Here is a 12,194-nt window from a genome sequence, read left to right on the forward strand (position 1 = left end):
TAAGAGTTCATAACATGCCTTTATTTTGTAATTTATAAACAACTTCTGACTTGCCCTTTGAAAGTTAATTATAATTGACGACTGCTTTTCTTAGATGCTTCTGAAGCCCAAGACAGGGGCAGAATGTAGTTCTTGATTTAAAAAAACAGAAAGGGGAGGAGGATGACCTTAACTACAAATAATATTCCACTGCAACATTATTGCTGTAAAACTTCCAAGCTGGCTATTCTTCCAGATGCTCTCTTTTGATGGCTGTAGTGGCTGACAGTTTTATATTTACATGTTCAAAACAATTAATGCTTCCATTTATTCATTTATTCATAGATTCTCTGAGGTTCCCGTAGAACCACACCACCTTCTCTCATGGCACTTTGTAGTCGTTTCATCTGGTTTTGAAGATCAGAAAACAAAGGAAAAGATTAAGTCAGCAGCACCAGTAGGCTGAAAATACTTTCACTTTCCAAAAGACAGAAATAAATTGATTTATTCTTGCTAACTTCCCAGCCTACAATGGTTTTTCAGAAAGTAATCTTAATAATGACATAATTAAGTAAAAAGGAAATGTAGAGATGTCAAGGTTCAGTAGCATTTCAAAATATTATATGGACAAGATGTCAACATATGAACAGGAAATATAGTGGCTGACATCATGGACTACAGATTCAGTCACCCTGGGTTTGAAATCCACCATACATTGACTCTGGGCAAGTAAGCCTCAGTTTATTTCTGTATAGAATGAGAATACTAGTCCCTACCCGATGGACTGATGTGAGGATTAAATTAAGTAACACTGTTGAGTACTCACCAAAGGATCTGACATATGGAAAGTATTTGTTAAGTAAAAACTGTTATTATTATGTAAGTTATCTAATGCCAAGAATTAACACAATACTTTTTCAATAAGTACATGAAAACAAAAATACCGAGTCTGAGGCTGCCTCCCATGGGGTTGGTTGGTAGACCATGAAGTTGATTCCCGCCTCTAAGCATCTCTGTGCCAGTACTCGTCCTATATTCTCACAAGCCACCACATTTCTGGTACTATAAAGGTGCTTTTTAATAGCCCATTCGCGAGTGGATGCCGAAACCACAACCTTGCCATTTTGATGCTCCACAAGTGCTTCTACATGATGCTGAGTCCTTATAACTCGCAACCTAAATGGGGTGAGAAGATAATAAAATCACAGAAAAATCTGTATCCTAAAGTTACGTTAATTCAGGTGAATAAATGACTAAATATTTTTCAACAATCCAGTGTTTGGTTAATTTACTTCAACATATTTAACTTGGATTTTGCTTGGGAAGTGTTTTTCCTCCGCCTTTATGAGAATATACTCAATAATAACAAACTAAATAGTTCAATTATCATGAAGAAATTTGTTTCTGAAGAGCTGAGTTTCATTTACAGATCTACTTCAAAAAGAGATTTGAAGAGGCAGACCTAAGTTACTAAACATACACATGATGTGGATATACTTACTCTTTGCTTTTATTTTACAGCTAGTACCAAAATAAATATAAGACGGAGCAAAAATTTAAATGTAAAAACTGAAATCATAACAGTACTAACAGAAAATGTTAAATTTTTTTTATAATCTCAAGGTATGCATATTTAAATATGACATCAAACCATGTCATATGGCTTTATTTTTCAGAGACAGGGTCTCACTGTCACCCAGTTTGGAGCACAGCTCACTGTAGCCTCAAACTGCTAGGCTCAAGCAACTCTCCTGCCTTAGTCTCCCAAGTAGTTGGCATTACAGGTGCATGCCACTGCACCAAGCTAATTTTTATTTTATTTTGAAGAGACAAGGTCTCACTATGTCACCCAGGCTGGTATCAAACTCCTGGCCTCAAGCGACCCACCCTTCTCAACCTCCCAAAGCACCGAGATTACAGGCATGAGCCACTGTGTCCTGTCCAGTTTCATATGGCCTTTTTTTTTTTTTTTTTTTTGAGACAGGGTCTGTCTCTCAGGCTAGAGAAAAATCACAATCTCTTAAACCAGGAGTCAACGATCTTTTGCCACAAAGTGCCAAATAGTAAATATTCTAGGCTTTCTAGGTCACACAGCTTCTGTTGAAACTGTTCAACTCAGCCACTGTAGTGCTAGAACAGCCAAGTGATGTGTAAACAAATGAGAATGGTTACAGCTATGTCCTAAGAAACTGTGTTCTAAGAACTTGTGGGCAATGAAATTTGATTTTCATTTAATTTTCACAAGTTAAAAAATGTTATTTTGATTTTTTTTAACTTAAAAAAGTAAAAGCTATTTTTAGCTCACAAGCTATCTTTGGCCCATGGGCCACAGTTTGCTGAGCCACCTTAAACCATTTGTTCAATGAAGGGCCTGATTCATTATGTCAAAGGTCATTCCCTACTACAACATTCTGAAATTCTCTGCTTTTAATATTGCGAGTAGGGCAGACAGAGAAAAAAATGAGAAAACACATCTCTAGTTATTTAAATGATCCAAATATTAAGTGAAAGTAATACGTTGGGCCTGGGCACAGTGGTTCATGCCTGTAATCACAGCACTTTGGGAGGCTGAGCCACGAAGATCTCTTGAGCTCACAAGTTCGAGACCAGCCTGGGCAGTGGTGAAACCCCATCTCTACAAAAAAATAGCAAAATAATAATAATAATAAATAAATAAATGAATTAGCCGGCCATGGTGGTGCGTGCCTGCAGTCCCAGATGCTCAGGAGGCTGAGATGGGAAAATCGCTTGAGCCTGGGAGGCGGAGGTCACAGTGAGCTGATACCTGCACCACTGCACTCCAGCCTGGGTGACACAGCCAGGCCTTGTCTCAAACAAAATAAAACAAATTAGCTGGGAGTAGTGGCATGCGCCTGTAGTCCCAGTCACTCAGGAGGCTGAGGTGGGAGGATTGCTTGAGCCCAGGGAAGTCAAGGATGCAGTAAGCAGGTTATCATATCACTGCATTCTAGCCTGGGCAACAGACCCAGACCCTGTCTCAAAAACAAACAAAAAAGAAAGTAATAGGTTGGGTGTTTCAAAAGATCTTTAGCCTTAAGATCCAGATTATTTAAAAATTGAACTGCCTATCTCTTTCTTGAAAGACTCCCTCCTCTATGAGTAAAAATGTATCACAGCAACTGTAACACATCATTATCCCCATTCCACTTTCCACTATGAAACTTGGACTTTTGGTGACAGGGATAACTTCTACTTTATCTTTGTACCTCCTGAATCTAACACAATGCCCAGCAAGTGATATAGGTACAATGTTTGGTCAATAAATAAATAATACATCACATAGTTATGATTTCCAACTTACTCGTATAACTTTATATAGCCCTTAAAGTCCTTAAGAAATTCTAACAAATCCTCACCAAGGAGATCAGCAGCAGAGAAACCTGATAAACACCTACATGCTGTAGTATAGTCGTAATAACTTAACGTCCTGGCTCTGAGGTCAGTCAGAACATACATGAATCTTAGCTCTGGCACTTATTAATCATGTCTCCCTAAACCTCAATTTCTTTGCTCCTGTAAAATGGGGGAAATAACTGCTTCATGATGTAATTTTAAGGATTAAATGAGAAAATATAAAGCAAGTAGCATAATTCCTGGCAAATATAAGTGTTCATTAAACAACCACCTTTATAACAAAGTATCTCATGTCATGCTAGATTCCTAGCTGGTCTTTCTTCTATTCCCGTTCCCTTAAAAATTTAGTCTTCCAAAAACCAGCCAGAATGATTTTTATTTATTTATTTATTTTTTAAAGACAGAATCTTGCCCTGTCGCCCAGGCTGGAGTGCACTGGTGCAATCTCAGATCTCTGCAACCTCCACCTCCTGGGTTCAAGTGATTCTCGTGCCTCAGCCACTAGAGTAGCTGGGATTACAGCGTGCACCACTATGCCCGTCTAATTTTTGTATTTTTAGTAGAGACGGGGTTTCACCATGTTGGCCAGGCTGGTCTCAAACTCCTGACCTCAGATGATTCGCCTTCCCTGGCTGGCTTCCTAAAGTGCTGGGATTACAGGCATGAGACACCGCGCCCAGTCAGAAAGATCTTGCAAAACTAGTTCGGGGTCAAGCTTTAAATCCTCTCGTCGTTTCCCATTACAGTGAAAAAAACGTCTAAAGTGCTCATCCTGACTTACAAAGTTAATGATCTGTCGCCTCCTTACCCCTCCATGTTCATCTTAGGCCATTCACCCTCTGCCCATTGAGCTTCACATCCACAAGCCCTTCAGTTCCTCAAACACCCCAGCAGTTTCCTCTGCTAGGAATGCTCTTTCTGGCAGATGACTCGGCTTCTTCCTTTCAGATCTCAGCTTCTTAAATGTCACCTCCTCAGACAGGCCTTAGTAGGTATCCTGTCCGCTACTCTAACATCCTCTTTAAATATCCGCCATCACACCTATTTGCTGTTTGTTCCAGCCCCTCCGCGAACCCTGCCTCTACCCGCCGCATGGCAGCTACCTGGGAGAGAGCCTGGCGTTGAACGAATTAAAATAGTCCGTAGGGTGCAGTGTCCTTCTCTGTCAATCACAAGCAGATTTAATTACCTGTGCCAGAACTCACGGGAGGGCCACACCGTCCGCCAGCCCCGCTCTTTCCTGGCTACAGATAGAAGCTCCAGGTTCCGGGGGTTCCGATTGGTGAACTCTGGGGCGACAGCTTCATTTTCCACAGGGTGCACTTCAGGCTTCGCCGCCGGCTTGGAGCTGGTTGAGAGGGCTGCGAACCTGCACCCTGGGCAACGGAAACAACCGCACGGGGCTTAAAAATGACGGATACGGACAGCACACGAACTCGCTCTAACGTCTATCCCCTTTCACACCCCCAGTCTTCAGGCCCAGCGGACGAAAAATACGTGTGCCCACGGGGTGGAATCAGCACTGACCCCGTCCTTAACTTCCTACTGAGGTGTTCGCAGTGCCGCGAACTCTATTTCGATCCGGCACGTCGAATACACAATAGAATCCGCACGTTCCAAAGTACTGTGCAGACCCTGGCCAATCAGCTGGGCGAAGGGGGCCAAGTCTAATTACCAGGGTTCCTGCAAACGGAGAACCCCCAGAACCGCGACCGAAGCGCCATCGCCGAGACGATCTCGGAAAAGCCTTGCCTCTCTTTCCTCACGCACGACTCACTCGCTCGCCTGCCGCAATTATACGAAGTCAGGGAAAAGCCTTTGGTTGCTGTAGACCCCCAAACTCTCCACACCAGACGCCCCCGACCCGGAAGTAGCAAGTCCTCAGCCACTGAGTGGCCAGGAGGAGGATCTGTTATCCGGCAACGCCAATCACCGCTCACGTGGAGGGGCACGCAGGCCCTGGAACCCACCAATCACCTCGTAGCTACGCCCACGACCACGCTTTTTGCTGAAGTCCAGGGTCAAAGGCACCCACAACTTCACCTAACCATATTTGAGTTGTCTACTAAGAGATCTTGGGCGGTCATTGACTGGTCCATACACACCCCTACTGGGCACCGCGTAGAAATGAGGCAGGGCACGGTGCAGTTTTCTCCTTAAAAAGGGTAGTTGTCTTCCTCGAACCAAAAATTTTTCCGTATGGCCCGCTGGAAAAACTGCCCCGTCCCACCCAGGTTCGCGCCCCTAAACTTATACTCCTGAGGCCTGGAGCAAAGCCGGCCGATTTGCCTTACGCTCCCCGAGCAGGGACGAGGAAAAGACATTAAAGCTAAAACGCAAGACTCGCTCAGAACCTCAACTCTACCTTGGAGAAGGGCCCGCCCCTCCAGTTACACCCCAGCTCCAAGCTCCACCCGCCTACAACCTTTCTAGAAGGCACTAGAATGGCCCACTGCGTCTGCGCAAGGTTGTTTGCAGCGAAGGTTCCGCCTCTTTCCAGCGGTCCAAGATCCGACTTCCGTTCTCCGCTTTCGCGCCCTTCCCATCGGCTATCTAATTGGATAAAAATGCCGATCCCGCCCCTTCCCGAGAGCCTCACTTCCGGCACACTCCCGTTTCTCTTCCTGTTGCCCCCGCCTCTTTTTCCTTCCCGCCGTGCCCCGCGGGCCGGCCGGGGCAGCCGGGAAGCGGGTAGGGCGGTGTTACCCAACAGCTCCTGGGGCATCGCTCGGGTACCCTCCACGCCGTCGCAGCCACTGCTGTGGTCGCCGGTCACCCGAGGGACCGCGATACTGGTTTCCCGCGTTGTGAGCAGAATTCAACGTGTATCGCTGCCGCGAAGATGGAGGGGCCTTTGTCCGTGTTCGGTGACCGCAGCACTGGGGAAGCGATCCGCTCCCAGAACGGTAAGGGAGGGCCGGGCCTGGGTCGGGCTCGCGGGCTGGGAGGGCCGAGTCCCATCGCGACCGGACCCCGGCTGACCGCTTCGTGCCTCTCCTCCTTTACCTCTGCAGAAAGGGCCTGGAGGCCCCGCAGCCGGACCCGGCCTACCCGCCGTTCTTTGGGGCAGGGCGCTGTCGACCCCTCTCCCCACAACGGGGAGGAGCCCCGGAGCGCGCAGCCGGGTTTTGAGACCGGCACCGCGTGGATGTGGTGTCCGGGGCGGCGCTGGAAACGCGCCCCTCCGCGGGAAAGCGGGCCTCCCGGATTTGCACGTGCGGGCCACGCCTCGCATCCTCTTTTGTTTCAGGGCGGCCCCCTGAGCGTCCATGTTAAACGCCAGGTTTCGTTTCAGGACCATTTACCGGAAAAAGTAGGTTCATCCGCGCCCCTGCGGATGAGCCCGGTGCCCTGTCCGCCCGTAGCGGCAGTCGGGGTCGGGCGCCCGGCGTCCGGCTCTCTCTCGGTTGATAGCATCTTAAAGTAGAGTTAGCACGGGAACCGCCACTGGAGTGCAGTTGACCCCAGGAGACGGCAGCGCCAACTTAGCAGAGCGTTTGCTGTCGGGCCTTTGTATACCTACAGAGCGCACTGTTTTTTGATAGATTCGTAATTTTTTTTCGTAAACAAATCTGAAAGTACCTTCCCCGTTGGTTACCGATTTCTCTCCTCACAGATAAAAAGAGTTTTAATGAGCAAAACCTTGCAGGATCTGAAGGAAAAGGCTGGCATAGCTGTACGAAGTGGCAGAGCATGAAATTGTGGTTATTACTTTTTTTCTCCCGCCATCAGATTCCACCCCCTCATCAAAGCTGTGCCAAATAGGCTCGCTTTATTTAGGGACAGGGTCCCACTTGTCGCCCAGACGGGAGTGCCAGCATAGCTCACTGCAGTCTCCAAGCACAGGCCCGCGCCACCACATCTGGCTTTGTTTTTATTTTTTGTAGAAATGGGTTTCGCTATGTTGCCCAAGGGGGTCTCGAACTCCTGGCATCAAGCTATCCTGCCTTAGCATCTCAGTGTTGGGATTACAGATGTGAGCCACAGTGTCCGCCCCATTTAGGTTCCTAGTAAGTGGTTTTTAAATAACGCAGATTTGTAGATTTGGGAAATACAGGGGCTGTTGGATGTCATTTACCTTTAGGTTGAAATTACTGTCTTTCAGAGTTGTGGATTCTTATTTTTTATTTGTGTTTTTAATTGTCTACAGTTATGGCTGCAGCTTCGATTGCCAATATTGTAAAAAGTTCTCTTGGTCCTGTTGGCTTGGATAAAATGCTGGTGGATGATATCGGTGTAAGTACACGTTAACTGTTGTGTTAGTTGCCTTAAAGTAAAACTATTTTCAGTGTTTTGCTGTGTTCATTCTTTGATTTTATCAGAATCCAGGTACTGGAAGGTGATATTAAAGGTCAATGTGTATTATAATGGGGCTGTGTTGATTTCTATGAGTGGTTCATATTTTTTCCTGCTAATTTCTTAGGATGTGACCATTACTAACGATGGTGCAACCATCCTCAAGTTACTGGAAGTTGAACATCCTGCAGCTAAAGTTCTTTGTGAGCTGGCTGATCTGCAAGACAAAGAAGTTGGAGATGGAACTACATCAGTGGTAGGTAGACTGCCTAAAGAATGATCATTTTTCTAAAAACAACCGACTTTGAGAAAGTTGAAGCCATAAGTGGGTCATTTGTGCTGGGTCAGAAATAAGTTACATATTCTGAATGCCCGGATGATTGAGCAAAAAGAAAAAACAAAAGAAGTTAACGCATTTAAGAGGGAAAATAAGCTTCTTAGGTACAGATTCACAAACACAATTTGTAAGTTGGTAGTTATAGCTTGTTTGTACAGTTTAAGTAGGAAAGAATTTGAGTTCATTTAACATAGCCCCATTGTTTTAAATGTTGGTATTCACAAGTTTTGAGGGCTTATTTTTCTCTTTATGGCAGTGTTCAGACATCACACAGATTTTTTTATGGTCTCTCAAAAATCTTGTTTCCTCCCGCATCACCCCTTGAGACTTGGAAAGCTCTAAAGTGTAATTATTTAGAGAACAAAATGTTACCAATTTGGGGGAGAAACAATGTTTTTGTGTTATTTTTTTAAGAGACCATGTGTAGCACAGGCTGAAGTGCTGCAGTGCTGTCATATCTCACTGCAGCCTGGAACACCTGGGCTCAAGTAATCCTCCCGCCTTAGCCTGCCAGAGTGCTTGGGATTGCCGGCATATGCCACCACAACCAAATAATTAAAAATTTTTTTTTTCTTTTCTTTTTTTTCGGTAGAGACAGGGTCTCACTATGTTGCCCAGGCTGGTCTTGAGCTCCTGGCCTCAAGTGATCCTCCCTTCTCAGCCTCTGTAGTGCTGGGATTACAAGCATGAGCTGCTGCACTAAGCCTGTTTTATTTTTTAAATCCTGACAGGTAATCCCAGGAATTCAAAATGGGAGTGTGAGAAATTAATAAATACATCATGATAGGACAGTGTGATCTTTTCGAGTCAGTAAACTTGATATACAGTATAAACTTCATAGATCATCCAGCATGCTGGTATAGTAGAAACACTTGTTTGGTGAGAAAGGTGTTAATTCTGGAGAAACGAGATAGTTTGTGGGGAACATGTATTTCTAGATTAAACTTCAGCCATGAAAGAATGGAATGTACTCCTAAAATATGAATATGATCTTTGTCTAACTTATGATAATGTGACTTAACAAGTGTAGTTTTCTTCCCATAAGAAGCTGACAAGATTTTAAGTCTTCTTAGTTTAAAAGTATTTGTTACTGTTTCATGTCAACTTATAAGAACTGTTTTTAATAATATAATAGCCTAATATAGGTCATATGGATAGTCACACGGTTTAGCTTCTATTGAGCACTCCCTCTAAAGGTAATAGGTGTGTTGTCTTTCACGATTGTATTGGGTGTACTAGTTTCTTAGAATGTTTTTCTGGCTCCTACCCAGTTTTGGCCATTTGCATTTATAATACAGTAAGACCTCACTCCACAATGGATTTGTGGAAACTGACTTTAAGAGGAAAAACGATGTATAAAAAAATAAATTTTCCTCCCCCCATCAGCGTTAACAATAAACAACTGTATTTGAGAAATTGCTGTCCGTTGTTTTGCTTAAAGTGGCAGTTTCCAAAAATTTATGAGTAACATTGAGGACGAAGTGTTTTGTAGCGTTCTTCTCCCTTCACCCCCCAGGTTTCTAATAACCAATTAATTCATTTCACCACCACCATTTTGGCTAATAGATGGCCATTTTAGTGTCATTTCATGTGTATTGCGCATGTTGAATATCTGGCATACTGAGATCAGTGAATGTTTTCTCAACAGGTTATTATTGCCGCAGAACTCCTAAAAAATGCAGATGAATTAGTCAAACAGAAAATTCATCCCACATCAGTTATTAGTGGCTATCGACTTGCTTGCAAGTAAGATTGTTTGCATAGAGAGAAAATTTTTTTTGATGTAATAGTTGTAAAGTGTGTTGTCTTAATGTTTTGATTAATAACTAAATTTTAATTTGAAAACATTCCATTTAAATGTTTTAGCATTTAAGTAGTAATATTTGAAGTTAAAAACTTGTACCGGTATCTTTTTTCCCATTTGACTGCCACATTTTCTCCTAATCATAGATTTTAGTGGCTATGCTTATGGGATAGATTAAACTTGCCATGATCTGAAGAGGGAGGGTTTTTTCATGTCCTCCTCCTATATGAAATGGCTGAACAGATATTACTTAACGACATTTTGGCTCTGTGTTAAGCATGATGATTGCAAAGAGTTTGAGTAGTGACTTTGTAAACGTTTTTCTCCCCCACACTTTTAAACAGGGAAGCAGTGCGTTATATCAATGAAAACCTAATTGTTAACACAGATGAACTGGGAAGAGATTGCCTGATTAATGCTGCTAAGACATCCATGTCTTCCAAAATCATTGGAATGTATCCTTGTGGTTGTCAGATAAAATTTAGGCTTTTTAAAACATAAGACTTTGAGATGGGCATGGTGGTGTGTGCCTGTAGTCCCAGCTACTATGGAGGCTGAGGCAGGAGGATTAATTGAACCCAGGAGTTTCAGTCCAATGTGGGCAACATAGCAAGACCCTGTCTCGGGAGTGGGGGTGTGTGCATAAGCGCGCGCCTGTAGTAGCAGCAGCAATCAATTTTGTGCAGTAAAATTTTAAATACCAATTTTATGCAAATTGATATCAGTCGGGAGGAGTAATGCTGTATTGAAATTGTCTGTTGCTTTCCCTGCTTTTTTAGGGTGAAAAGGTAATAAAAAGCATGTCTAAAAGTGATAAGAATTGCAGATAGTGATAATGTTGTAATATTTTGGTGACGTAATGCTTGCTTCTTTGATAGGTTAGGTTACTAAAAGGAAGTCCTTTCAAATTATCCTTGATTTTTCACTTGTGTACCCTTTGTCCATTCCAAGCCTGTTACTGTCCTTAACTTTTGGCTTAGAAATGGTGATTTCTTTGCTAACATGGTAGTAGATGCTGTACTTGCTATTAAATACACAGACACAAGAGGCCAGCCACGCTATCCAGTCAATTCTGTTAATATTTTGAAAGCCCATGGGAGAAGTCAAACGGAGAGTATGCTCATCAGTGGCTATGCACTCAACTGTGTGGTGGGATCCCAGGGTAAGGTTTGGGATTTGGTTTATACAATGAGATTGCTACAGATTAAAACTAGCTTTTTTTTTCCTTTGGCGGGACGCAGTGCTTCGTGCCTGTAATCCCAGCACTTTGGGAGGCCGAGGCAGGTGGATCATGAGGTCGGGAGTTTGAGACCAGCCTGTCCGATGCGGTGAAACCCCATCTCTAGTAAAAAATACAAAAATCAGCTAGGCATAGTGACACGTGTCTGTAGTCCCAGCTACTCCAGAGACTGAGGCAGGAAAATCACTTGAACCTGGGAGGCAGAGATTGCAGTGAGCCAAGATCACACCACTGCACTCTAGCCTGGGCCACAGAGTGAGACTCCGTCTCAAAAAAAAACTAACTTGTGGATTATGTGCAGTACATCTTTTTGTAATTTAAAGCACATACAACACGTTAGAAGGAATGTGAATTAAAAGAAATTACGTGCATGTAATGCCATAAAGTTTTTCTAAGAGAAAATGTAATGAATTACAGTCTAAATTTGTGTATTTACATACAATCAATTATGGGTACTCTTTATTATGCTTTTAAGGATAGACGTATTAACTTAATCTTATGTTCTATTGTAGGCATGCCCAAGAGAATCGTAAATGCAAAAATTGCTTGCCTTGACTTTAGCCTGCAAAAAACAAAAATGAAGCTTGGTGTACAGGTGGTCATTACAGACCCTGAAAAACTGGACCAAATTAGACAGAGGTATGTTGAGAGATTATTTTTGGGCTTTTAAGTGTGAGTGTCTTGGAGGACTTTAACATTTTTAGCCAAGTCAAACTATTTTACTTAAACTTCCAGAAAAATTAGCCTGGTGGTGTTTTTAGAGGGATTTGGGGTTATACAACCTATATGAAAATTGTCTTTTTGTGAAATTTTGATTGTATGAGTCTGTTAATATTAAAGATACAAAAGACAGGAATCTAATTTCCTCAAAGCAGTACAGAACTCAGCAGTGTGGTATTGACTGTAGCCTACTGTTTGCTAGATACTGGAGGTACAGGTGATATTAGTGGTTGAAGAGCTCATGGTGGAGGTAGTGTGACCGCTGCTATAGATTTGACTGCCTAATAGTCACTTAAAACAATAAATGGTTTAGGCTGGGCACAGCGGCTCATGCCTGTAATCGCAACACTTTGAGAGGCTGAGGTGGTAAGAATCTGAAGCCCAGGAGGTCGAGGCTGCAGTGAGCTGTGATTGGACCACTGCACTCCAACCTGGGTGACAGC

At 43.4% G+C, this 12,194-nt stretch overlaps 2 protein-coding genes and 1 non-coding gene across 6 annotated transcripts in view; 2 read left to right on the plus strand and 1 right to left on the minus strand.

The window, feature by feature from the left end:
• On the minus strand, positions 1–6,477 carry MRPL18 (mitochondrial ribosomal protein L18). Of its 3 annotated transcripts, none has more exons than XM_025384244.1 (4): positions 6,061–6,477; positions 4,544–4,730; positions 924–1,155; positions 1–386 (listed from the first exon to the last, which is right to left on the minus strand). In XM_025384244.1, exons 1-4 carry the CDS (start codon positions 6,077–6,079, stop codon positions 315–317), a joined length of 510 nt encoding a protein of 169 aa, XP_025240029.1. In that variant the 5' UTR covers positions 6,080–6,477; the 3' UTR covers positions 1–314. The 3 variants fall into 3 exon arrangements, with proteins under 3 accessions (XP_025240029.1, XP_025240030.1, XP_025240027.1); XM_025384245.1 differs by lacking the exon at positions 6,061–6,477 and adding an exon at positions 5,030–5,218 and having other exon boundaries at positions 1,073–1,155; XM_025384242.1 differs by lacking the exon at positions 6,061–6,477 and adding an exon at positions 5,030–5,218.
• TCP1 (t-complex 1) overlaps positions 5,330–12,194 on the plus strand; it is an 11,882-nt gene continuing 5,017 nt past the window's right edge. Inside the window, exons 1-7 of one of the 2 annotated variants that reach the window (XM_025384239.1) lie at positions 5,918–6,260; positions 7,505–7,590; positions 7,778–7,906; positions 9,636–9,733; positions 10,136–10,246; positions 10,772–10,953; positions 11,544–11,670. In XM_025384239.1, the coding sequence (XP_025240024.1) occupies positions 6,197–6,260; positions 7,505–7,590; positions 7,778–7,906; positions 9,636–9,733; positions 10,136–10,246; positions 10,772–10,953; positions 11,544–11,670 (797 nt within the window). In that variant the 5' untranslated portion in view covers positions 5,918–6,196. Of the gene's footprint in view, positions 6,261–7,504; positions 7,591–7,777; positions 7,907–9,635; positions 9,734–10,135; positions 10,247–10,771; positions 10,954–11,543; positions 11,671–12,194 lie in introns of both variants that reach the window. The other variant, XM_025384238.1, reaches the window with a different exon arrangement.
• Positions 9,901–10,040, plus strand: LOC112623983. The gene has a single exon (XR_003119317.1). It is a non-coding gene; the product is annotated as a small nucleolar RNA SNORA29 (small nucleolar RNA).

Source organism: Theropithecus gelada, chromosome 4, assembly GCF_003255815.1.
Source record: "Theropithecus gelada isolate Dixy chromosome 4, Tgel_1.0, whole genome shotgun sequence".
Lineage (NCBI taxonomy): Eukaryota > Metazoa > Chordata > Mammalia > Primates > Cercopithecidae > Theropithecus > Theropithecus gelada.